This window comes from Callospermophilus lateralis, chromosome 2, assembly GCF_048772815.1.
Source record: "Callospermophilus lateralis isolate mCalLat2 chromosome 2, mCalLat2.hap1, whole genome shotgun sequence".
Taxonomy (NCBI): Eukaryota; Metazoa; Chordata; class Mammalia; order Rodentia; family Sciuridae; genus Callospermophilus; species Callospermophilus lateralis.
Window position 1 is genome coordinate 146060644 of NC_135306.1, and position 27946 is coordinate 146088589.

At 37.7% G+C, this 27946-nt stretch overlaps 1 protein-coding gene across 2 annotated transcripts in view; it reads left to right on the forward strand.

The window, feature by feature from the left end:
- The window catches only part of Gab2 (GRB2 associated binding protein 2), a 181312-nt gene that overhangs the window by 103553 nt on the left and 49813 nt on the right, over positions 1-27946 (forward strand). For both annotated transcript variants that reach the window (XM_076846583.2, XM_076846584.2), the window contains exon 2: positions 16239-16539. In XM_076846583.2, the coding sequence (XP_076702698.2) occupies positions 16239-16539 (301 nt within the window). The remainder of the gene's footprint in view (positions 1-16238; positions 16540-27946) is intronic.

Consider the following 27946-nt stretch of genomic DNA (forward strand, 5'->3'; position numbering starts at 1 on the left):
GTAATCAGGATTGTATGGTATTAACAAGTATACAAAAAGAGATCAGCTGGACATAATATCAGTTCTAGAAATAGACCTACATTTATTTGGTCAATTTATTTTTCAACAGAAATCCAAAGGCAATTTGGTAAGGAAAGGATATTTCCTTTCAAAAAATGTTGTTAGAACAAGTGGATACCCATAAAGGAAAAAAAGACCCATGATCCTTATTTCATACTCTACACAAACAGGGCTCATAGACCAAACTATAAAATGTCTAGAAGAAAACAAAGCAGAAAATCTTTTTAACTTTGACGTATGCAAAAATTTTGTTTTAGATCAGGCAGATACAAAAGACTCTGAATTGTTTTAAAAATTGATAAATGGGGCTTTATCAAAATGTAAAACGTTTTCTCTCTAAAATATACCATTAAGAAAATAAGGACAGGGCTGGGCTGGTAGCTCAGTTTGTAGAGCATTTGCCTTGCACAAGTGAGGCACTGAGTTCAAGACTCAGCACCACATAAAAACAAATAAATAAAATAAAGATATTGTGTCTGTATACAACTAAAAAAAAAAAAAATTTAAAAGAAAAAGAAAATGAGGACTGGCATTGTGGCTCAGAGATAGGGTGCTCACCCAGCATCCATGAGGCACGGGGTTCGATCCTCAGTACCACATAAAGATAAAATAAAGTATTGTGTCCACCTATAATTAAAAAATAAATATTTTTTTAAAAAGAAAAAGAAAATGAATATATGTAATATTGTCAATTAAAATTTCAAATAAAAAAATGAAAAGGTAAGCCACGGAACTGAGAGAAAAAAATCTTCCTCTCCCCCATTTGATACATATATGTGTGCATGGTTTGTGTGTGTGTGTATATGTATATATATATATATGTAAACTCTAACAAAAACTCTAACAATGGACTCTATCCAGAATATATATAGAAGACTCTTAATAACTCATTAATACAACAAAACTTTTCAACTTTTAAAAGGGCTAAAAGTTTAAAACAGATTACATAACAAAAGGAGATAAAAGACCACTAAGCACACAGAAAGTTGTTCAACAAATAAGTCATCTGAGAAATGCAAATTAAAACCATGGTGAGGTACCACTATCCACCCCCTAGGATGGCCGCAATGACCAAGCTTGGTGAAGCAGTTGGAATTCTCATACATTGCTGGTGGGAATTTAAAAAACAAACAAACAAAAAATGTTCCAACCACTTTGAAAAACAATGTGACAGTGTCTTATAAAATCAAACATACATTCACTGTGTGACGCAGCCATTCTACTCCTAGGTATTTAATCAAGAGAAACAGGTTCACAAAAAACTTGTACAAGAATGTTTATAGTTAACTTTTTCAAAAATATTTCCAAGCCAGAAACAACCTAATTGTCCCTTAATAAGGAAGGAAAATAATGGTACTTCCATAACATACTATATTACTCAGAAATTTAATAAACCACTAACATATTCAGCAATGTGAGTAAATTGTGGAAACTTCATGTTGTACTTAAAAGGTGCAAAAGAAAACATTCTGTATGATTTCATTTTTGATAGTCTAAAAACTAAATAAAATGTGTAATGATAGAAAACAGATGAGTGACTGCCCAGGGCCATCCTAAGGGGTGAGGATTAACCTGGAAAGGACACAAAGGAACTCTTTGGGGAGATGCAAATGTTCTGTCTTGATTGTGGTGGTGGTTATATGATAGATACATTTGGCAAAATGAATCCATCTAAATTCTTTATGATGGATGGATTTTGTTGCAAAAAAAAATTATGCCTTTTTTTAACATAAGGAAGTTTTTTTTAAAGAGGTCAGATCAGGAGCTGTTCTTCTATTGTTCTTTTTAGTTATACATGACAGTAGACTATATTTTGACATATTTATACAAACATGGAATAATCTTGTTCTAATTAGGATCCTAGTCTTTTGGTTGTACATGATGTGGAGATTCACTGTGGTATATTTGTACATGTACATAGGAAAAATAAGTCAGGTTTATTCCATTGTCTTTCCTATTCCTGTCCCCCCTCCCTTCCCTTCATTCCACTTTGTCTAATCCACTGAACTGCTATTCTTCCCTTCCCCCACCACTCTGTTGTGTGTTAGCATCCACATATTAGAGAGAACATTTGACCTTTGGTTTTTGGGATTGGCTTATTTGCTTCTAATGCTATATAGTGATCCCCTTATATATTAAACAAAAACCTTTTCAACTGCTCATAGAGGAGCTATAGAATAGTCTCTGTGTGGAAATATTTTTTTAGTTTTATGTACTCCTGGTAACTGAATTGATATAAATTGGGGTTCCTCAGAGTCACACAGGCCATTTATTTGATCACCCAAATTAATCTTTGGAATTAGGTTCAGTTTCTCCTGCCATCCTTTAAATGACTTGCCTGCATTATTATCAAGTGGTGTGAGAGAGGAGAAGCCAGTTTCCAAAAGGGAGGGCCCCTTGCCCAGGTCATTGTGTACTTTGGTAGCAGATTTTCATATCTTCCCATGACTAGCAAATTCCATGGTGTCCTTGACTCCAGTGGATAGTACAAAGCTCTCCAGAAGGCACCAGATTTTGCCGGGCATGGTGGCATACATCTGTAATCCCAACAACTCAGGATTGCAAATTCAAGGCCAGCCTTGGCAACTTAGCAAGACCCTGTCTCAAGACAAAATAAAAAATAAAATGGGATGGGGATATAGCAGCTCAGTGTTAGATGCTCACAAGAAAGTCCCAGATTTTGTGCTTTTGCTCATATGTATCTACAGTCTGGGTACCTTTGGAAGAGTCCACTGAGTACCATCCAGAAGTCCTACCTGATGTTTCTAACCCTCTGTCTTTATTTGTGGACTTAAAATGTCCAAAATTAAACAACAAAGTCAACATTTGTAATTTATATAGATGAGTATACATTGCCCGGGACCAGGAAGTGTTTTTCCCCCTAGTATGGGAAGGAAAATAATGGTATTTCCATAACATACTGTATTACTCAGAAATTTAATAAACCACTAACATATTCAGCAGTGTGCATAAATTATGGAAACTTCATGTTGTGCATAAAAGGTGCAAAAGAATACATTCTGTATGGTTTCATTTCTGATAGTCTAAAAACTAAATAAAATGTGTAATGATAGAAAACAGATGAGTGACTGCCCAGTGACTACACATTCCAGAGACAGCTAGAAGTACAACCAAATCTCCAAACTTCTTTTCCATTTATTCTTACTAAGTCAAGACCACAGCATATGAACCACCACAATGTAGTGCAGAGTTTCTCCAAATGGTATTCTTGGACATTCTGTAATAGAATCATTTGAGGTTTATATCCCTGGACTCCGTTCTAGACCTACTGAGTCTGAATCTCTGTTGAGACTGGGACCTAAGAATGCATTTGAAAAGACGTCTCAGTAATTCTGGTGCACACTAAAATTTAATTACCAGGTGAAGACAGTTGTGAGTTAATGAAAGAGTTTAAGCAAGGAAGGAACACAGATTGTATTTAAGAAAATATGGAACCAGTTCTTGGAGGAAGGGGTGAATAAGAAGCCTTTGTTCTAGAGGAAAGGAAATGGTTTGTATTTGTGGGCATTATTTATCTATTCTTTGTCCATCTTTGCTTAGGTTTTTCTCTTTAACCTTTGCTTAATTCCATGCTTTAAATATATCTTAAATCAGAGCATTCAAGGACATGAAAGCAAGGTCCTTCAATGGATTGAACTTTGTTTTTCCAGAATGCGAAGGGCTGAAAGAGCTCATTTGTTTCTTTGTCAATGGGAGAGGTAATTCTACTAATGGATTTTGATTCCTCTGCAGAAAGGTCAACTTGGTCTTTTGGGAATCAATCTCATAGAACTCAGTCAATGTAATTACTGATACAAAGTTCTTTGGTTTCCCAGATGTGACCCTCTCCCCTTCACACATGTCAAATTCATCTTGCCCCTTTGTCTTTGATGTGATAGAAGCAAAGAATGGATAGAATGCCCCATAATGGATTTGTCAGAAAGATGTAGCTGTGATTCTCTCCCCCATCGTAAGTATAACACAGCACACCTACTTGTTCAAGCTAGAAATCTTGTTGTCTTTACTCTTCCTTCACTTATATCCCTCCACACCCACTACATCATCAGGGTTAATCATTTCAGACTCTGAAGTATATCTTTGATATATGTGTCCTGATCCAAATGACCATTATTTCATGAGTGGTAATTTATACAGACTCCATTGTCGTGCTCTTTCCTGACATCAGTTCAATTGCTGGAGTGATATTTTAGAACTACAAATATAAAAACACTTGAAACCATTCTGGCTCATGTTCTTTGCATTAAAAAAAAAAAAAAATTAGTGCTGGGCATGATGGTGCACATCTGTAATCCCAGTAACGTGGGAGGCTGAAGTAGGAGGATTACAAATTCATGGTCAATGTAGGCCTAATAAGACCCTGTCTCAAAAAATAAAAAGGGCTGAATGGTGGAGCACCCCTGGGTTCAATCCCAGTACCAAAAACAACAATGAGTCAAAAGTCTGGATTAAAATGTGAAAAGTTCCCTTATAGCATGTCTCTTTTACATCCACTTCCCTTGACAGGGAACCATGAGAAATAGTTTGGAATGCTTTTCTAAGCATTTGTAAGTCATATATGGTTATACGACCCACACACGTGTGTGTGGTTGTATATATATTTATGTGCACATAAACATACAGGATATTTACTATATCATGTACATTGTTCTTAAGCTCATTTCTTCAGTCACCAACATATCAATTTATTAGTTATGCCCCTATCGAGGAGCCATTTTCTGATTAAAAAGTAAGCTTCATAAAATGTCCAATAAGACCCTGCACAATCTTCCTCTGCCTTTTTTTTTTTTTTTGGCTTACTGTGCTTTAGCCAGGACCTCTTGTCAGGTCCTCCCCTAAGCCAGCTCTCTTCCTCCACCAGCCTTGATACAAGCTGTTCCCTCTACCTGTGCTACTCCCAAGGGTATGTGGCAGTAGCTCCCACACAGTGGGCTGGTGAAGCAGGAGAAAGAGGTTGGTTAGACAGACAGGAAACTTGGGCCTCCTCCAAGGTCAGGTTTCTGTGTAACAGAACTGAGAGACCACAGACACAAGCCAGGCCTCATCAAGGTCAAGCAGATTCCTGTGTAAGCAGAAAAAAACTGATAGACATCTGTTGCATAGTACTCAAGCCCCATCCAAAAAAAGGCACAATAACCTGATTGGACCAAATAGCACATGGTGGACACTGAGTGCCTTAGCCAGTATTGGGTAAAGGGATGATTTCCTCAATCCTATAGATTTATTTAAATTCAGACACAGACACCCATTGGCAACCCTCTCTTGAGACCCCTCCCGCTTCAGGAGCTCTTCTTTCTATTACTCAAATAAATTCCAATACTTTACTCTCAATCCTTGTGTCCATGGATTTCATTCTTTGAATTTGTGAGACAAAAAACCCACCCATGCTTCATGTTCTATGCTCCATGCTAATACAAAACATACTTTCACACAAAGCTTTGTTTTGGAGTAAATGAGTGTTTTTTATAAATTTGTACTTTTTCCCAAAAATATGTGAATATTGTGATTAATAATTGAGTTAATGAATTCATAGTAACTTTTCTTTATTAACAAATACTAAAAATGTATGTCTGTGGGGAAATCTCAATTGATATTGAAGTCTCAATTGATATTGAAATTTATAGTAATATTTGGCATTGACAACAATTGGCCTAGCGTGTGAGGCCCTTCTTAAAAGAGTCTGTCAGTGGTTTCCTTTCCACACTATTTTTTACCCACTTCGCCATCAAGCTTTACCAAATTTTACTTTATTGTTTGAGTATACCATACTTCTTCCTGTACAGTCTTCACATTCACTTAAATTCTGTATTCACAAATTTATCTACTCACAGAAATTTATTCATAATCCCCACATCAATACTTTTGGGAAATACTTTGGTATCTGAGTATTTGTGTTCCTCCAAAATTCATATATTAACATCTAATCCCCAATATGTTGGTATCAAGAGGTGGGCCTTTGTGCAGTGATTGGGTAGGTCATCTCACCGCCCTCACGACTGGGATTCATGCCCTTATAATAGAGACTGGTGGAACCATTTGGCCCCCATTGATCATGTGAGAATACATTTATTATGAACAGGGCCTTCACCAGACACCAGATATGCTGGTGTCTTGATCTTAGACTGCCAGCCTCCAGATCTGTGCAAAGTGCATTTATGTTGTGTATAAATTACCTAGCTGAAGATATTTGGGAATAGCTGGTCAAGTGAATTGAGGCACTGTGTTTTCATGGTCAACCACAGACCATGTGCATATACAGAGAAGTGGAAAATTTGAGTCACCTCTTGTGCATGTTTCCCACTGACATGGGACAACGCAATATTCTGCCCTTTTCAGCTCTCATACTATAAATGAGTGTCTCTCTTGTGACCTTCTTAGTACTGTGTTTTTGGCATTTTCATGCCTTTTTTTTTTTTTTTTTTTTTTTTTTGGTAATTTCACTGCTTAAATCACTCTCAAGCATAATGCTGAGGGCTGTCTGGAATGTTTAAGCAAAATAAAAAGCTGGGGTGTGCCTTAATGAGAAAATACATGTGTGGATAAGCTGTGTTTGAGTATGACTTATAGTGTCGTTGATCATGAGTTTAGTGTTAATGAATCAGTAATAATGTACATACTAAATAAGATTTCTTTGAACAGAAACACACTTAAAACAGTTGACAAAAAATGTGACCAGAAGCTCACAAAAACGACATCTTTATTTCCCTAGAAGAATAATTATTAACTGGTTCAGTGTTTGTGTTAACTTTACGACCTTAACTATCAGGAACAGTAAGAGTCAACTATTCATTATTCTCTTCACCTGAAAAGTTCTCACTCTAGTAATTTTTCTTGGATGAGCAAAACTCTCCATATCCTTTAAGACCCAATCCAAGTGTCACCTCTGTTATAATTTTCCCTACTCCTTTCAGGCAAAGTAGTACTCTCCTCTTATCACCCACAAATTGTGTATATATCACTATTTAAACACTGACCTCTGTGTACTAAGTTACCTGTTGACTGCACCTGCCTGTCCCTTCCATAGATCATGAGGCCCTGAAGGCTGGCCCTGTCACTAACAGGTTTAATAAATGTTGATTGAATGGATGGAAGGAAAAAGAGAAAAGTTTTGTATGAGTAGGAAAAAATACTATGGAAAAGAAATTGAATTAAGGAAACAGCAAATGAGTCAAATAATAAATATGGCAGAGCACATGGAAGGGAATTCCCAGTCTGGGAAGTCTGGCTCTGGGTCTCAGCATAGTACCCATGTTTGAAGCTTATATTGATCAGATAGTGATCTGGCTTGCCTTAAATGAGAAAACATTTTGAGTCACCTAAACCAAATGATCTAAGGGGAAACCTGGCTCAAGGGTTAACTTGATTTAGGACTCACGGTTCCTCAGGATCCATCTTTGAACTCTGCTCTTTCTGGATTGGCTGTTCTTAGGCTCCAAATAGCAGTTCCAGCAACTTCAGGCCAATAATGTCACAATCCTCTGTGCAGTTACAGAAAGAGCTTAATTTGAATGACACAAACAAAAATCCTAGAGTTGAATCTTAATATCTCTGAGCTGACTTGTATTGTGGGCCCATTGCTGAACCCATCAGTGTGGCCTAATCTATGCTCCAATGATCTACCCATCATTGCAATCAGCTTTTTATAAAGAATGTGGGCTTTTCCAGGATATCCTTTGTTTATAGTGTCTGTATACTGTCTCAGCCAGGAGTGGTGTTATACTAGCAGGTATAAAGCTTTTGTGTATTTGTTTTTAAACAAAAGAGAAAAAAAAATGGGTGTCCTTTCCTTTTATTCCTTTGCTATAATTGTCATTGAAGGCTTACGTAATGCAAAGCAGTTACCAAATACTGTGCTAAATTCTGGAGATACAAAAGCCTTGACCTGAGACTATAACAGTCTTGTGTTAGGTAAAGTTCATTCTGTGTTCTAGGAACAAATAAGATTCATTTGAAGTCGGAGAGACTTTATTACTGAGATGAATGAGTCAGGAACAAGTAACCATGCTTGCCATCTACTAGGGGATTTGCATTTGGGGAGTGCAGGTAACTTGGACTAAGAGCTGAGACTTAGATTCTAGTTCTATTATTGTCCACAGCCTCCACCATAAAACAGTAAACATGGATACCTTCCATCTGCTCTGCGGCCAGTGTTTCTCAAAACATAGTCAGAAATTCATCTGCTCTAGCTTTCCCTCAAGCTCTTTCTGGGCCCTATCCTGGATCCAGGGGACAAAAAAGACATAGGGCTGTGATCTCTGTGAGTTGTTTAGCCTCTTCAAGCCTCATTTTTCTCACCTGTGAAAGGGTATCACATTGACCTTGCAGCACTGGCTTGAGGATTAAATATGATCATGGATAGAAAACACATGGCATGGTGTGAGTATTCAGGACAAGCACCTTTTAAATTCCCTCATGTATTAATCAACTTGTGTCATTGTATCCAAATACCTGACAAGCCCAATTTATCAGAGGAAGTTTATTGTGGTACACAGTTTCAGATGTTTAGTCCACGGGCAACCAAATCCCATTGTTCTAGGTCCAAAGTAAGGAACAACATCACGGCAGAAGGGCATGGCAGTAGGGCAGTAGAGATAAAGGGGAAATGGGCTATAGGGAAGATGAACCCTTCCAGGGCACACTTCCAGTTACCCACCTTCTCCAGCCACGTCCCACCTGACTACTGTTGCCACCCAGTCCATTCTAACTAGGATGGACTGATTAGATTACAGTTCTCGCAATCCAGTCATTTCACCTGTGAACATTTCTACGTTAATCCCGGAGCTTTGGGGGGATACCTCATATTCAAATCTTAACACCTCAGAATACTAAATCCATATGGTTGAGAGTAGCTAAAGGACTCCTAAAGGAAAGATAGCTTAAGAACCCTTCATCACTTGGGACTATTCCATGGACATGTGTGACTGGTGTATGACAACTCTGGACTCTGAACCATTACTCTTAACTATCACAGGTCACAAGACAAGCCTAGTGTATTTCACACTGAAACATCTTAGGATATAAATTTTGCATCAGAAAACTCTGAAGTCAGGTCAAATCCTCCTGTATCTTTGAGATTGTTAGAGCTGGAATTCAAACCACATCACTACCTGAGAGTCTCACTAAGAGAAATGTGTGTATGCGTGTGTGTTATTGGTGATTTTTTTAATAAAGCAAAGAGTTTTAAAGATACACATATTAATGTGTTCTTAATATATCTGACTAATAGTTTCAATATATTGATATCATTCAGTAATATCAGTTAGATTCCAATGGACTATAATTCTCACTTGAAAGGACTCTCTAGTTTATTGGCAGTTTTTTTTTTTTCTTACCCTCATCAGAAAGAGGGAAGTTAAAAGGACACACCCATTTCTAGGAGTTATGCAAAACCCTCTTCCAAGAAATGCTTTGCCCCTTCTACAATTTTAGCCACAGGACACATAAGATTTGACATCTGGAAAGATGATTTGAGGGTATACAAAAGTCCTTAGTCATCAAAGAAGAGTTCTGTTATCTTTGGTATAAACCTAAGTCAGGGCAGAAGTTTCAGGGCTGGAGTTTCAGGGCTAAAACTCAAAAGGGGTTCTTTCTAGTTACTACTTGGTCATTCAGAAGAACACAACCCTCTATTCCAAGAATCTGAGTAATCTGATTAAGTGAAGTGTTCCCATGTCAAATTTTCATAGGGAAAAATACATGAGGCTCTGAAGGGTTGGAAGAGACCTGAGTGTCCTGTCCATCTGTTGATCACTCCTTAAGCTGCTCTACAGTCTCCCCCAACCCCTCTTCCACCCTTGTCCTAGGGGTCAGCCAGAGGTCAGCAAACAAATTGGAACATAATTATGTGGGTTTGCTGACAGATTGTCTGTGGCTACTTTGATGACTACTATGGAATTGATTAGTTACGACAAAGATTGTGACCTAAAAAGTCTAAAATGTTCACAAGAAATTGCTAACCCTTAGCCTAGGCTGTCTCCTCTTTAGAATCTCCAGTGCTGAACATTCTTCAGTTTCTAAGTGATCTGCTTTGGGCCACTTCTGTAGGAAGTACTTGGTTTATTTAGGGGGGAAAAAAAAGTCAGAATTTGCTTTTCCACAGCATTCCTCTCCTGGTACCAGACTAGTTCAACTTCAGTATGCAGAGTCTCCTGAAATAAATCAACTTGCTCTTCCACATGCCAGCAGCCCTTCACCTAGAACACTATGATCGTGACCCCAGGCAGAGTCCCTCGGAATGCATAAATGAGAGGACTTCAAGTCCCTTCAATACCACCCCAACAGAACAGAACACTCCTAGTATAATTTGGTCATCGTGAAGCTAAATGGGAACCCACTTAAGCTTTCTGGGTGCCAAGAGCATTAGGAGGAAGCCATAGCCTTGTTCTGCACACTTGGGGATCTTTGGACCTAACCCAAAGGACAGACAGGTTCATGTGATATGAACAACAGCTCAACAGCCAGAAGTGATGCAACTTTCAGGACATATGTACCCATATTTGTGCCTCTGTGGTCTGAATGATTGTGAAATGTTTTGTTTTCTGACATGATTTGGGTACACAAGGAAAATAGTCACTTCTGTTTCAACAGAGAAAGTGGCAGCATACCCTTGCTTCTAGACACAAATTCTGTGTTGTAATTTTATTGACAACAGGCCCCATGCTGCATACACTTTCTTAAGCCCTATTGTTAGGTACATTGACTTTGCATGTCTTCCCCTCTCTGTCTCCATATTGCTGTTCTCATTTAGACCATCATCTTTTCTTACAATTGTTGAATATTGCAAGTTTCCTAGTTTTCTTGTCTCTTATTTTTCCTTTCTCTGGTTTGTCTTCCTCACTGAAAATGGAGAGCACAGTAACATTTAATATGTCTCCATTGGTCTGTACTCTTCAGTGTCTTCTGATTACTAATAAAGAAGGGACAAAACTTCTTAGGGGGACATTGGAGGCTCTCTAAGACCTCCAAACTCTTTCCTTTCCACCTTTCCATATTCCAGAGAGAACTATTTCAAATTCTCTAAAACTTTCTTATTTTTTTCCAGTGCCCAGGTCTTAGTCATACTGTATGTTCTTTTTTTTTTAAAAGTCCTTTTCAAAACCATACAGCAAACCCTACTTTCCTCATTGTTCATAATCATTCCTCTCTCTCTCCTCTTTCTCCTCCCTCTCCTTTTCCCTCTCCCCCTGCCTCTCCCCTTCACTATTCCCTTTTCCCTTCCCTTTCTCTCCCTTCTTTCTTGACTCCATCCCTTTAAGTTTGAGTTTCAGTGGTCTAATAACATATTATATCTCTTTTTTTTGGTACTTAGAAAAATCCACTTTTTATGTTAGGGATATGTATTAATATCTCATCTTCTTGCAACTTTATAAATATTATAATTCATTCCAAGGAAATATTTGAGTCTTCTGTCTTGTCTTTGTCCCCCAAAGCACTCAGCAAAATTTATGCTTTTTTTAAAAAAAACTGAATGCTATGGAAGAAGCTTGTTGATTTGTCACGAAAAAACAAAGATTTCCATCAATTTTTCTAAACATTATATAGTTTTACATTTTACATTTAAGTCCATGACATATCTCCAGTTAGTTTTTATATAAGGTGGGAAACTTAGATTGACATGTTCTCCCACCCCTCCTCTTATCACTCAACTGCTTCCGTAACCTTTTGTTGCAAAAGCTGTCAAAAATCAGTTGGGCGAGCCCAGAATGTAATCCCAGCAACTCTGGAAATTGAAGCAGGAGGATTACAAGTTCAAAGCCAGACTCAGCAATTTAGCAAGGCCCCAAGCAACTTAGTGAGATCCTGTCTCAAAATAAAAATTAAAAAGGGCTGGGCATGTAGCTCAGTGGTAAAGTGCCACTGGTTCAATTCCCAGTACCAAAACAAAAAACAGTTGGGCACGTTGTATGGATCTAATTCTGGGTTCTCTTTATTACTTAGTCTTCATTACTATATATAATGAGCCTTAAAATATGGTTTATTGATTCCTCCCATTTTATTTTTCTTTTTCATACTTGTTTTAGCTATTGTACTTCCTTCCTTTGTCTTTCTAATCTTGTCTGACCGCTACAAAAATTCTTGCTGGAATTTGATAAGACTTGTAATAAGCCAATACATCAATTTGAGGAGAAGAACTATGTTGAGACTTCCAGTCTGTGATCGTGGTATGTCTATTCTCTTAGCTTTTCTTTGTTTTTGGGGTTTTTTTATAAGAATTATAAGGTTTTCAGCATATGAAATTGCTGCACGTGTTTTACACTTTTTTAATTTAAAAAAAAGGTTTATACTTTTTTCATTAAAAAAAAAAAAAGACTATCATAAATGCTGGGCTTCCATGCACACTAAGCAAGTATTCTACTCCTGAGCAACAACTTTAGCCCACTTATTTTTATTATTCATTCCCACATGTACATCACTATTTTTCTGAGACCTTTGTAATAAATTCATTTATGTTGAATTTTGTCAAATATTCTTTCCTGTATTGATATTATCATGTAATATTTTTTTCTCTTTTCTTTTAGCTGGTCAATATGGTATATCACATTGATTACAAATATTGAATCTACCTTACCTCTTTAGAATTTACCCCACTTGGCTTTGTGGTTCCTGGATTCTCTCTGTATTTTATATTTAATTTCATAATACATTTTGAGCTAATTTTTGTATGAAACTTTTTTAGGTATTAGAACAGACTCAAAGAAGCTTTCTCTTTAATAGCATATTCAGGATCATGTTTTCATATTCTCTTTGCATTATGTTTTAGTAGTCCAACAGTCAAGAGTAACTTCATTTCTGTATTATTGGGCACTTTTCAGCCAAATCTCCCAAACCTATTTATAAATATTTATTATGTAGTCACTGCAACTATCAGAATGAAAGGTACAGATGCTAAAGAGCTCATATCACAGAGTATAAAATGCATACCTTTATCTTATTCTTTTTTTCTGTAATCCTCTTGCTGTCTTCTTTCATACTTTCTACTGTGACAACTTACAATATTTAAAAATTGCAGTTATTAGTTTGAATAAATTAACATATTCATCAAATGGAGGGAAAAAGTCAACAGATCTTTACTGAGTTCCCATATGTTTGTTAAGAACTCTGCCAAGTAGCTGTTTACTACACAAGACCCTAACCTCAAGATGCTCAGAGCTTAAAGAGGAACTGAAATCCCAAATTTGGAGAAAGAAATGACAAAATAGAGAAAAATGTAGGTTATTAAAGGGATACAAACTGGACAGGTGGTGCCCACCTGTAATCCCAGCTACTCAGGAGGGATGCCCTCAGTGATCTAAAACCTCCCACTTGGCCCCACTTCTCAAAGGCTCCACACTTCATCATAGCATGATGGACTGCAGAACAAGCCTTTAACATGTGGGGACACCTGGAGAACATTTCAGATCCATACTATAGCACAGATGTAGGCCATTGTGAGGATGAGACTTTTATTCTGAGTAGATGGATAGCCATTGGAGACTTTGTACAGAGAACTGGCATTCTGATTTACATCTTGCTTTCTGGCTTCTATGTTGGAAATAGATTGCAGGATGGAAGGGGAGAAACAGGAAGACTGCAAAATGGTGAATGATACCAAGTGAACAGCATTGGAGGTGGAGAGACATGATTAGCTTTTGGATATATTTTGAATTATTTAAACTGATTTGCCAATGAATTGAAATGTGGAGTATGAAAGGAAAGAAGCAACTATGACATCAAGATTTTTGGTCTGAGCAACTGGAAAGCTGGCATTGCTGTAACTATGATTGGAGAGATTGCAGGAGGAAATGGTCTGGAGAATATAAGAAGCTTGGTTTTTAACACAGTTTGAGATGTCTGTTAATGAAAAGTTGGATATAAGATTTGAGTTCAGCAGATGGGTCTAGGCTAGAAATACAAATTTAGGAATTTCAACATTTAGATGGTTTTAAAGCTGTTCAACTGAATAAAACAACTTGAGTGGGTGTAGAAGATAATGAATTGTACAACTAAGCATCCGGCCATCTCAGTGCTTAGAGATTAGGGAGAAGCTGAAGAACCAGCACTGGAGTTTGAAAAACAGTGCTAGAAAAATAGAAGGAGAATTGAGAATACGTGATGAAGCCAACTGAAGAAAGTGTTTCATGAAGGACAGAATAATAAACTGCTATCAGATGTTCCTGAGAAATCAAGTGAAGCCCAAGAGTTGATTTAGCAGTATTGAAATCTTTGAGATCTTTGAGGAGCTGTTTCAGTGGTGGTGGTGGTTGGGGACAACAGAGCTTGATTAGAGGGCTTTCAAATGGGAGAGGAAATAAAAATGAGTAGTATAATAGAAAGCTCTATTAAGTTTTAATTTTAAAGAGTAATAGAAAACAATCAGTTGGAGAGGAATATGGGATTAAGTCAGCATTTTTTTTTTCTCTAAGATGGGAGAAATTGGTATCTTCATGGTCCTAGTACGAAGGGAAATTAATCATTATGGAGAGCGAGCAGTTGTTAAGTGAAATCCCTATGTATGTGAGAAGATGTGCACAAATAGAAGGTTGGCCATAAATGGATGAACTGTCTCTACTCTAGAAACAGAAAACATGGCTACAATAGCAGGCAGATTGGTAAATGTGGGGATTGAGGATATGTGAGTTTCTTCTTGATTGCCTGTATTTTTCTTATGAAATAAGGAGTAGAGATTTTGGAGATGTAAAGAGAGAAAAATCTATAGCTGCTTTGGGAGCAAGTGGGATAGACAGAGCATTAGATTAAGCCAAAGGTTCTAGTTTTGCCAGATAAGTAAGAGAAATGGAGAAATAAGCAAGGAAATGATTATAGTGATGGATCAGAGACCAAAGTTGGATAGGAGAGAAATGAAGACAGTGAAAAAAGGCAAGGGTGCAAAAGTGGTAGAATCAGTGGAATATGGATACCTTGGGGTCTAAAGAATTGTGATAACAATTAAATCCTGGCATTTGTGTTGTTTTGGGTTTGTATGCAGAGTGCTTTAGTTGTATTTGCATAATAAAGACCCTATGTGGTAGGTCAGGTGGATGGTGAAGTTGGTGATAATGATTCTCATTATGTAGATAAGGCAAGATCCAAAGAGGTAAAAGATTTAGTCAAAAATCATACAGCATGTTGGTGGAAAAGCATTCACTCACCAGTGTAAATAAAGTTCTCCAGTGTAAATAAACTTTTTACCGCTCTCTGTGGTGTCTGCTCACAGATTACTTAGTCTTATTGAAGAGAAGAGATGTAGAACATAGCATAAGGGAATTTGTAACTAAGCTTTAGATTCCATAGTATGGCATGATATAAGGAGTTTATTCATTCAGCTGAGTGCTTGGTATTGTAAGTCCTAGAGATATATATTGCAGTGGGGGAAAAAAGTCCTGAAGTTATGAGATTCAAAGAAGTTTTAGAAGCATTTCTCTAAGACATCATAATTTGATAAAAAGCACATTGTAAGAAGTTAGGAAACTTACTTTTCCACTACTTGCTGTGTCACATCATTGCTTTAACTTACCATACCTTAGTGGGGTTCCCCAACTAAAACAGGAATTCTACATCCTATTTTTTGGTAATAAGATTGTTTCCACAGTGAAATGCTACATTAATATACATTTTTAAAATCATCCTTCATTTTTGAAACTCTGGGGAAATCTGAAATGGAAATGTAGACTGTGAGCAAGCAGTAGGTCCAGGGGTCTCCATTCTTAACCTGATATTTGAGGACCTAAAACAAGTTTTGAAATTGAAGCACAGTGGTGTGCATCTATAATCCTAGCTCTTCTGGAGACTGAGACAGGACTGCAAGTTCAGGGCCAGCCTGGGCAATTTAGCAAGACCTTGTGTCCAAAAAAAAAGTTTTTTTCTGTACTAAGGATTGAATCCAGGGGCATCTACCACTAAGCTATACCCACCCCAGTCCTTTTTAATTATATTTTGAGATATAGGATCTTGCTAAATTGCCCAGGCTGAACTTGAATTTGTAATTCTGCCTCAGTCTCCTGAGTGGCTGGGATTTTAAGCACATGCCACCATGCCCAGCTTCAAAATAAGTATTTTAAAAGGGCTAGGAATGTAGCTTGATGGTAGAGCACTTACCTAGTATGCATGAGCCAAAACATAAAAAAATTTTTTGAAATACCTAATGGCATTTTCCCCTTCTTGCTCCTACCTGATGCATTTAGGCCTGGAAGAAACGCTGGTTTATCCTGCGGAGTGGCCGGATGAGCGGCGATCCAGATGTTCTGGAATACTACAAGAATGATCACTCCAAGAAACCCCTGCGCATCATCAACCTGAATTTCTGTGAGCAGGTGGATGCAGGCCTCACCTTCAACAAGAAGGAGTTGCAGGATAGTTTTGTGTTTGATATCAAGACCAGCGAGCGCACCTTTTACCTGGTGGCTGAGACAGAGGAGGACATGAATAAATGGGTCCAGAGCATCTGTCAGATCTGTGGCTTCAATCAAGCTGAAGAGAGCACAGGTATGAGAACAACCACAGGCCTTTTCCAGAAGGGGCAACAATGAGGCAGCCAGACTCAAGCTAAGGTTTCCTCTTTGGCAGGAGTAATAGGCAAAAGATTAAAATGTGAAGGAATTGGCTAAATATTAGAGGGACACCTAGTGATAATAATGTTCCAGTGGAAAAACCAAGAAATGTTGGGTTAATGAAGCTAAAAGTATTTTGTGATGTTTCTTCAAGTATATTGACACCACTGCCATTTCTCAGACTTCAATCTTTCTCCCTTTCCCTCAGCTCTCTAGCACCCTGTGCTGTTACCTGTCAGCCACACCATAGGGAAGCTTTCACCTGACTCCTTCTCTAGTCCATCTTTCTTTCCTAGCCCATTTTTTCAGACCACCCTGCACAGTGTGCTCATTTGTTTATTTGGCAATTTTTGTGGGTTATGGATATATAATACTGTTTTCATTTATATTCCCTTAGAAGGGGACAAGTGAGAAGGTGAAATACTGATTTTATGTTCAGGCTTTAATAACTGTCACAAAAAAATAGCTCAACTTTTGAAATGAATTTTAAATTGCAAAAATGCTCCTTGGCACAGGCATTTGTTTGGGTTCATATCAAGCTCTCCAGGATGGCTGAGGAGCAGATTTTTTTTTTTTAATAGGTAGGCAGATAGTCAAAATCAGTAATTCAAGCTTTGGTTGCCTAACAGAAAATGGAGGAGCAACATTTAAAAAAACATTGGTGCCAAGGACCCATGCCAGATGAATTAACTAAGAATCACTGACTAGTGCACCTAGGCAGTAGTATTTTTTAGGTTTTTTTGTTTATTGATTGAGGCTGGGCTTGACTACTGGATGTGAATACAGAATGCACATGCTAAAGCATTCTACCACTAAACTATCCCCTAGCCAAGTAGCAGCACTGAGTAACAAGGATCCCGTCTCAGCAACCATTTCCTCTGACTATTTTAGGCTTTGAAGGCCAGATACAATCTTTTTCATATTCCTGTAATTGTTTTACAATTCTTTGAAAATGGAAGATCATTCTTAGCTCATTGACAGCATCAGCATCATCTGGAAAGTTCTTAGAAATACAGATTCTTGGGCTGGGGATGTGGCTCAAGCGGTAGCGCGCTCGCCTGCCATGCGTGCGGCCCGGGTTCGATCCTCAGCACAACATACAAACAAAGATGTTGTGTCCACCGAAAACTAAAATAAATAAATAAATATTAAAATTCTCTAAAAGAAAAGAAATACAGATTCTTGGGCCTCACCTCAAACTATGTGAATTAGAAACTCTGGAAGTACAGCCCAGCAATGTGCTCTGGAAAATCCTTCAGGTTGTTTTGATGCATGGTTAAGTTTGAGAACCACTGGTCTAATCCCTTGCCACTCAGGATGGCGTTTGTGGACCAGCAGAATCTGCCTCTATTGGGAGCTTGTTAAAAAGCAGAATAGAATAGAATACTTTCAACCAGGCTGTGAAAGTAGTACAGCAGCTTCTTATATACCTTTCACTGAGCTTTCGTTAGTGTTAACATGTTAGTTACCATGGTACAATTATCAGAACTAAGTGATCAACATTGGTACAATACTGTTAACTACAGGTTATATGGGTATATATCACCTATTTTCACTCATTTTCTTATTCTGTTCAGGAATCGATCCAGAATGCCATGTTGGATTTATTGTGTCTGAGTCTCCTCCAGTTTATGACAGCTTCTTGGTCTTTCTTACCTTTCATAACCTTGACCCCTTTAAAGAATACTGCCTAGGCATTTTGTGGGTGTGGATGATGTTTCCTCGTGGTTATACTGAGGTTATCAGTTTTGGAGATTACCACAAAGGTGATGTCCTTTTCTCAGCACATTGGGTCAGAGGCAGATGGTGTCAAAGATTTTACTACCAGTCTCATTGACCTTGACCACTTGATAGTAGTAGAATCTGCCTCATGTTTCAACTGTAAGCTAATTATCTTTATTTTTGTGACTAATAAACATTTGGGAAATACTCCAGTGATATACAAATACATTTTCTCCTTAAAATTTGCCACTAATTTTTGCATTCATTAGTGGATAATATTTGCAACAGTGACTACTGTGATGGTTTTTGTTATTGTTGTTGTTTAATACAGTGTCTCACAAAGTTGCCCAGGCTGCCCTTGAACTTGCAGTCCTCCTGTATCAGCCTTCCAAGTCCCTAGAGTTACAGATGTGCAACACTATACCTGTTTTTTTTTTTAATTTTTAGTTGTTGATAGTCCTTTATTTATTTTACATGGTGCTGAGAATCAAACCCAGTGCCTCACACATGCCAGGCAGGTACGCTACTGCTGAGCCATAGCCCCAGCCCTCTTTTTTTTTTTTAATTGTAGAAATTTTATATTCCAGTATAGCAATATCCATAGTCAGTCTCTTAACAGAGTACAGCAAACATATAATATATTTAAGTACTAAAAGGTATAATTGACTCAGTAGCAAAATTTTTAAAAAATAGCACATTTTGCCCATATCAACCTGACTCTTTCTATGATTTACCATTCAGGAAACTAGGACATAATGATTTTCCCATCAAAATCAGTTTGTTCACTTATAAAACTGTAAGTAATTTAAGATCCCTACCTGCTGAATCAGATAGCAGAGGGCCCTCTTCTGTAATATATGTACTGTTCCAGATAGTAATATTAATGTTACCTTAAAAAAAAAAAAACTTGTGAGGGAAAAACTGAAAATTACCATTTTGTCTACAAAATAAGTGTGATTTATACAGACCTGGAGATAATTCAAAGGCTCAAATTCTTAATGTGAAAGCAAGTAGAGAAATATTCAAAATGGTAAATTTTTTCCTTTACATAAATGATAAGAGGAGCTGAGGTTGTGGCTCAGTGGTAGAGAGCTTGCCTAGCATATGTGAGGCACTGGGTTCAATCCTCAGCATCACATAAAAATAAATAAAACAAAGGTATTGTGTCCATATATAACTAAAAAAAGAAAACAATTAAAAAAAATAAATGATAGCTATGATAAATAGGTGACAAGTCAAGTTTATAGCTAGTTAATCACCGAGAAGACAATTGCATTCATTCATGATGTTAGAGAAGATATAAGTACATGTACATGTCCCTGAGCTAGCCAAGAATCAACATGTTATTGGTTTACAGTCCCAAACTATGGCTATGTGAATTTGTCTAAATATAAATGTCTAAATATGCTAAATATTTAGAGCACTTGTTAGCAGCAGAAACCAAAACGTTGTCATACTAAATACACAAGATATTTAGATAGGATCTCATTTGTTGTCAAAAACAGTGACTGGGGCTCGGGATGTAGCTCAGTGGTAGAACACTCACCTAGCATATAAAATGCCCTGCATTCCATCCTCAACATCATCAAAAATAAAAAAGCCATGATTGTCAGATAATTTTTTTAATATTGCACCAGGTCCTCTCAGAGAAACATGAAAATAATACTGAGGCTCTTAATACTGTTACTTTATAATTTACAGAAATTAAAGAAAAGCCAGAAGATAGAAATTTATGAGTGTCATTTGAATAGTAACAGTAGGATATATAATTAGAGATATTCTTGTTTAAAAGAATGGAAAAGTGCTCATAGAGTAAACAACACTATATATATATTTGGCAGGAGGCACAGGGGATTGAAGCCTGAGAGGCTTAATAACTAAGCCATATCTCCAGCCCTTTTTATTTTTTATTTTGAGACAGGGGCTCACTAAGTTGCTAGGGCCTTTCCAAGTTGCTAAGGCTGGCCTCAAACTTGCAGTCCTTCTGCCTGAGCCTCCCAAAATGCTGGGATCATAGGCAGGTACCATCACACCTGACTGTAACTTGAGTCTTTTTAAGCCAGATGGAGTTGATTGCTGTTAAAACTAGTTGAGGTTTACATTAGTCCATCTTATACAGAAAGTGACTTGCCCATGAGGAGCATGAGATGATATGATTTCACTCTTCTCAGGAGAAATGTACTGAAAAGCCTACCATTGCCGCTGAAATCACATGTGCTAGGTAGAATCAGGATCAGATAGACCATTGAGCTTTTCCTTGCAATTTGAGCAAGCAGCAAAGTATACTGCTCTTAAAAGTTCTTTCACCACTAAATTGGGGCCTGAACCTCTAAACAAGGAATAAAGCCCTTCTTTTTCCCAAGGTTACCTTTAGGTGACAGAGTCCAAGAGACATAACTAAGTTGACAGTGACTCCACCCATGTATCAGTTGAACTTAAGAAATGGAAAGCATCAGAGAAGATGATGGCAGCAGTAGTTTTACAACTTCAGCTGACAGGTTGGAATAGCTCCCTCTCCACCATCACATCCCCAGCAAACAGATGCACCATCATGCCCCTATGCCTTACTCTCTTCCTCATGTCCTGCAGACACTGAGGCACAACATGGATCCATCTGTTCAGTTTTGGACCCAAATAGAAACACACATGCTCCAGGGACATTGAGGGGAGCTGGCAGAGAATGCAGCTGCAGAGAGCAACTGGCACAGCCCCGGCACCCCAGGCTAGTCCAGCCATGCTCCCTTAACTGTGGGGTTTTAGTGGTGATTTTTCTCTTTCCCCAAGAATCTGCATTTTATGGAGATTCTCAGGTGATTTGTATGCACACTAAAATTTGAAAAGCACTGGGTTAGATCATTGATTCTCAAACCTTCAAAATCACCTGAAAGTTTTTCTTTTAACTTAGATATGCTGAGTCAGTAATTCTGATTTAGGCTTAGGAATTAATAGCTTTTTTAAAAAAAATTATCCCACAGCATAGGAAAATATATTTTCAAATCTTTATATCTGATAAGCATTTGGAATTAAGAGTATGTTAAAAAAAAACTTGTTTTAGTTAACAATGAGACAGCTCAGTTTTAAAAATGGGTAAAGCTCTTAAATTCTCTGAATAAAATCCTTTGTCAGATAAAGAATTTGCAAAAATTTGCTCCCATTCTGCAGGTTTTCTCTTCACTCTGTTGATTGTTTCCTTTGCTGTGCAGAAGCTTTTCAGTTTGATATAATCCCTTGTGCCTGTTTTTGCTTTTTTTGCCTACACTTTTAGGATTATATCCAAAGAAAAAAGATTGCCTGTACGAGTGTGTGTGTGTGTGTGTGTGTGTGTGTGTGTGTGTGTGTGTGTGACTACAGTACTGGGGATTGAACAGGGATACTCTACCACTGAGCTATATTCCCATCCCTTTTTCTTTTTAATTAGAGATGAGATCTCACCAAGCTGCCATGGTTGGGCTTGAAGTTGCGGTTCTCCCACCTCAACCTTTCAAGTAGCTGGAATTAGAGGTGTGTGCCACTCCACCTGGCTTATACCAATGTCTTGGAGTGTCTCCCCTATGTTTTCCTCTAGTAGTTTCAGAGTTCAAATCTTATATATAGGTCCTTGACACATTTCAAGTTGACTTTTGTACAGGGTAAAAGGTGGGGATAAAGTCTCAGTCTTAAGCATGTATCACACATTTATCACAGCACCATTTGGTAAAAAGGCTGTTCTTCTGTTTATTTTTGGCACCTTTGTAGAGAATTCACTGACTGTAGATTTGTAGATTTATTTCTGGGATCTCTATTTTGTCTATCTATGCATTGGTTTTTTATGCTAATATGTTGTTTTGGTTACTATAACTCTGTTATATGCATTGAAATCAGTTGTTGGAATGCTTCCAGTTTTGTCCTTTTTGCTTGAGATTGCTTTGGCTATTGGGTATTTTGTGCTTCCATAATAATTTTCAGATTATTTTTTCTAGGGTTTGTTTTGTTTTTTTCAGTGTTAGATGTTTTTCCATCATGAAGAATGTCATTGGTATTTTGATAGGGATTGCATGAGATCTGTGAACTGCTGTGTAGTATGGGTATTTTAACTATTGATTCTTCTAATTCACAAACATGGTAGTCTTGCCATTTTTTTGTGTGTGTGTTCTCTTCAATTTCTTTCATAGGATTTTTTTTTTTTTAATTTATTGTAGGAGTCTTTTCCTTCTTTGGTTAAATATATTCTTAAGGTTTTTGTTGTTCTTGTTTTATGAGTTTTGTAGCTATTATGAATTATTTTGCTGTCATGATTTCTTTCTTATCAAGTTCATTACTAATACATGGAAATGCATTTACTGATTTCGTAAAATAGTCATTATTAAAGGCTGGGAATGGTAGGAAGGCAAACAGAGGGAGATGGGATAATTGTTCCAAAACACAATTAGGTAGGAGTAATAAACTCTACATCCTAGTAGGGTGATTGTAGTTCACAATAGTCTATTATTTATTTTATGAATAACTAAAAGATACTCAAAGACTCCAAACATAAAGTAATAATGAGATATTATAAATATCAGTTATCCTAATTTAATCAATGTACACATATACATGTACTATATCTCATAAATGTTTATTACTAGTTAATCAAAAATTTAAAGATATATTTAAGAAGATAGAAATACTGACTACTCTCATTTTATCATTACACATTGTGTACATATATCAAATTATCACACTGTAGTTCATGAGTCTGTACAATTAATGATTTTTTAAATTCATTTTTAAAGTCCTAAAAACAAACACAAAATGGGCAAAGAATCTGAGTAGACATTTCTCCAAAGAAGATATATGAATTGCTAGTAAGTACATAAAAAGATGCAAAGTGTCCTTAGCCATTAGAGAAGTACAATCAAAACCACTACTAGGGTAGTATAATTTAAAAGATGTATAAGACAAGATTTGGGCAAGATGTGGAGAAACACATTGCTCAGATGTCCCACCTTTACTTTGCTCATGAGAAGCAAAATAGTTAAGGCTCTCACAACCCAGTCATTTCTCCTCTAAACCTTCTTGCATTGTCTCAAAATGAGCTTTTGGGGGACATCTCACATCCAAACCATAACACCCTTTATTTATTCTTGATGAATAGTAAAGCATGCTTATTTGGGAGGTATAGTGGGGAGTAAAGGAATTAAAAGGTAGGGGAAAAACTTCACAAACCCACTAGTCTCAAGAGTTTTTTTATAAATGTGTAAGAAATGGTTTTGAAAATACCTTCAATTTTTAGGAAATAGCAAATTTATTTTAATGGAATTATTTCCTTGTGGGATTAGAGGTGTTTCCACCAAGAAAAACATTCTTGAGAAAAAAAAAATAATTCTTGAGGCAAATATCTTTTTTTGAAAATCATATAATTAAAGGATATTGTCTGAATCTTACTCTGACTATATAGGATTTAAATATAATGAAAATGTAGAGACAACGTTCTCTGGACTTGCTTTCTTAGGTAGGAAGATTCATTTCTCTGTTTGAACATTATTATTCACTCATTCACTCAGCAAACCTTCACTGAGCACTTACTTCAAGCCAGTCTCCATCATAACGAGGGATGCTGGAGATGGTCAGTAGGGTTCCTGTGCTGACCTCACAGCCTGGTGGAGGAATGGTTGTAACCACACAGTTGCAGAGGGTGCTGTTAGTGGTATTACCAAGGTCAGAGGCAGCAGCTCCGTACCACCGGCTCAAGGAGGAGGGACTGAGTAGGCCGGAGGTGTTACAACTCTGTCTACTAGAAGATAGACTCCCTTAAGCCTTTGGTTTAAAGGGATTATTTTATAAGATGTCTGGTAGTTTAATTACCAGAGCAAGGGTCTTAGTTGTCAGACAGAGGTTTAGGGTTCTTTGTGCAGTCTTTCTGAGAAAGGCAATAGGCTTTTCTTCTCACAAGAGAATCTAGTGTGTTAAAAGATCCAGTCACTTATTGGGTTATGTCTTACTTTATTAGCTTTCTTAAAAGTGGATTATACCTCTAAAACCTCCAGGTAAGGATTTAGAGTTTAATCACCAAGCCAATGTTTTCATAGCTGAGAGTTGGGATCTGAGGAGAAGAAGGAAGTTAACATTTAACTCCCTACTTTTGATCAAAAACCTATTTCATTTAATCACTTTGTCAACTTCATTTCCTTTTTCAAGTAAGGACATAGTACTTTTTCTTCCCTGCCTAACATTTTAACTTTCTAGGACTTAAAGATCCTCTCTGTCTACCCACCCCTGACCTGGGCTGGGCTAGATTCATGCTACCCAACTGACATCAACCACCCTAGATTCTTCCCTGTGGCAACTCTGCTCTCCGTTTTCTGGTGCCTCTTGTGAACAACCTACTCAACTGGGGCTTTGGGTCAGCATCTGCTTTAGGTGAGGAGCACCCTGGACTGACACCTAAACCTCACCAGCCACAAAAAGAAATAATAGCAGCTATATACTGACCATCTGCTCTATGAAAGTAGAGACTTGAAATAAACTGCCACTAAAAATTTATAGTAATGGGCTGGATTGTAGCTTAGTAGTTGAGCACTGCTTTCCTCACATGCGTGAGGCACTGGGTTCAATCCTCAGCACCACCTTAAAAAAAAATAAGTGAATAAAACCAAGATATTGTGCCCATCTACAACTAAAAAAAATGTTTTAAAAATATTCATAGTAATCCCTCTAGGTAGCAAAAAACTTGACCTAAGGCCATGCAACTAGAAAATGACAAAACCAGGATTCTAGTCTAAAACAAATCTGACTTTTCATTATAACATGATGTCTTTTATTCCTAGCATTTTTTAGTACAAATATTTGCCAGAACCAAGCCTAGATATTTTTGCCTCTTTGGATACTCTGTAGGAGGTGGGAGTACTTCTAAACACCTTCCACTGGAGGCCCTAAAGCTGGCCAGGTTTCCCACGTCACCACCCCAAATTGTTCAAGTCCATGGGCTGCGGTAGTCCTAAAATTTAGTAACTCTAGGACTTTAACCAGTCCTCTAGTTCTTTCAGTGTGTCTCTAGGCTCACAGGGAGAAGATAACTGGTTCATGTCACCATTCTGTGACTACATGAGCATATCACTGGATCAAAGTTTCAGTTTTCTGGTATAGAATAGGGATATAATACTTTGTGATCTCACCCCAGTGCTTCTGCTTCTTGCATGGGTGCATCTAGACAAACCTCACTCACTCATTGGCAGCACTCAAGCTGCATATTTCCCAAAGGTCTATGAGCATTGTATTCCACATTAGGTTATCCCCTGGAGTTATCCAATCCAACATCCCTGCTTGCTGCTCAATCCCATAGAGATTCCTTCATAAGGGAGCCTCTTGCAAGCAAATACTCCTTTTTTGTTTTCTTTCTTTTCCTTAAGGGTTGTGATGGGACCCATCGAAAAACTTGTTTTTCACTCTCAGCTGGAAGGGTTTTTGTGGCAGATGGGAGTCTATCCTTTTTTTTTTTTTCAACTTTCTTACCACCCCCAGATTCTTATTTCTACTGCCACCCTCCAATTTCTCACATATTCCAGCCAAAATGTTTAGGATAAAACCTGCAGGATCAAGACCAGACCAGGAGTGAAACTGAGTCTGAATATTGACATAAGGTTGGAGGAGATACCAACCTTCTGATAGAAAACTCTTTCCAAAAGGAAATCAGGGACAATTTCAAGAAGGAAAAGCAACTCTCAAGAATATATATCAAGATTTCACATCACATGCATTGAGTCATCGAGTCTGTTGAGGGGAAGTAGGGGAATACATGCATGCAGACAAACAAAAGTAAGAACCCCATCTCCCTCTAGGAATCAAAATAGTCCTCAGAGTAAGAAAGAAAGATGCTCTAAGCTTTGTTTACCAGTAAACAGGTCCAAGTCCTCACATTTGTGGCCCAGTTGTGGGCAGCTGTCCCTGACCAGATGTGCCACACACAAAAAGAGCCAGCAAAGAGCTTTAATGAATTATTTATGTGCTCAAGATCATCCGCTGTTAGGAAAGCCTTTTGCATCCTCAAAGCTGAGGACTTCTTCCCTTTTATCCCCTTCTTCCTTCATTTATTCAGTGGCTATCCCAGCACAGCCACTATCACGTGGCAGGCTTGCAGCACTCAAGTCTCAGTGCTACCACTTACTTGCTGTGTCGTGTAAAATAAATGACTTAACCTCTGTTTTTTTTTTCGGTAAATGGAGTTGATGCCCTTCACAGAGTTGTTGGGAGGTTACACAAATGTAAAGGAAAACATAGGTACACAATGTGAACAGTAGCTGCCCGTCGTACTGTTTCCCATGTAGTGATTATGGCAATAAAGACAGTTGTTATATCTGTAGAAGAGGAACAGAATATGATTTAAATATCTGGCATTTTTAGAGAACTTCCCAGTCTACAGACCGTTCTGCAGTCTCATTTAAGTGTAAAGAAACAAAATTAGATAGTCATGGCTGCTGGCATTATTCCTATTGCACAAGTAAGGAAACTGGAGTTCAAAGACACTGCCAGAAAGCAGAGCTGCTGGGCCTGGATGCCAGGGCTTTTCACTCTATTCCACGGCTGTTTGTCCTAACCCCTATTCACAGACCTGTTTACTGTGGCTGTTTCTAAGCCACAGAATAACAAGAAGGAAGAGCATTAAGATGTTTTTCAGGGCTCGGGTTGTAGCTCAGTGGTTGAGCACTTGCCTCGCATGTTTGAGACACTAGGTTCAATCCTTAGCACCACATAAAAAATAAAATAAATTTAAAAAAACAAAGATATTGTGTCCATTTACAATTTAAAAAATTTTTTAAAGATGTTTTTCAATCACTGAGAACTGACTGCTTTGAAAGTAAGGTGCTGTTGCACATTAATATTAACCTCTGAGGGATAAATTAGCAGGGTTACATGGTCTCAGATTTTAGAGTAGCCAACAAATCACTGTGAATCTGAACCCAAGGAGTTTAACTCACCAAAACCCTGTTTTATAACTCTTGAAGATTTTAAAATAAGGTCAGAGCCTCCTCCATATTCTTTCCACTATTTTAGCTTTTCTTTTCTTCTTGAACTCCTTGGAAGGAATTTCATAATAGTTACATGCCTAATTCTGTGAAATGAAAAATTCCCAGAGTTCCAATCAATTATTCTTTATCTCTTCTCCACATTTTCTCTACTAAAAATTTTGGTGAGGCTGCTTCCTTTTAAATATTTTATAAATATTTAAATTTCTAGTAATCCTTGTGTTTTCTAACTTACTCCTCAACAGAATATTTTAAGTCCTAGGTTTTCTTTGGGGTCAAGCAATACCCAAAGGGACACTTTTGGGGAAATCTTCAGCATCCACTGGAAGAATGTTACGGGGGTGGGGGTAGAAGTCTTCAAATAGCTCCTTCCCCCTGTGGAGAGAATGCTTGGTGCCTTATAGGTCAGGACCCCCTTATTCCTCTGGGCTTCTGCCAGCAGGGAGGGATGCAATGGAGCTCAGTAGTTCACTCCAATGCCTTCTGATGACCTTGGTCCTTCCCCGGATGAAAAATGAGTGGGCAAGCTGGGGAAAAAGCAGGGGCCAGAGCAGGGTAGGGAGGGAAGCAACATTTCTCAGGGGACTCACCCTCCCCTCTTCTCATCTCTGGAAGGGCCTTTTCCTCTCCATACCCTTC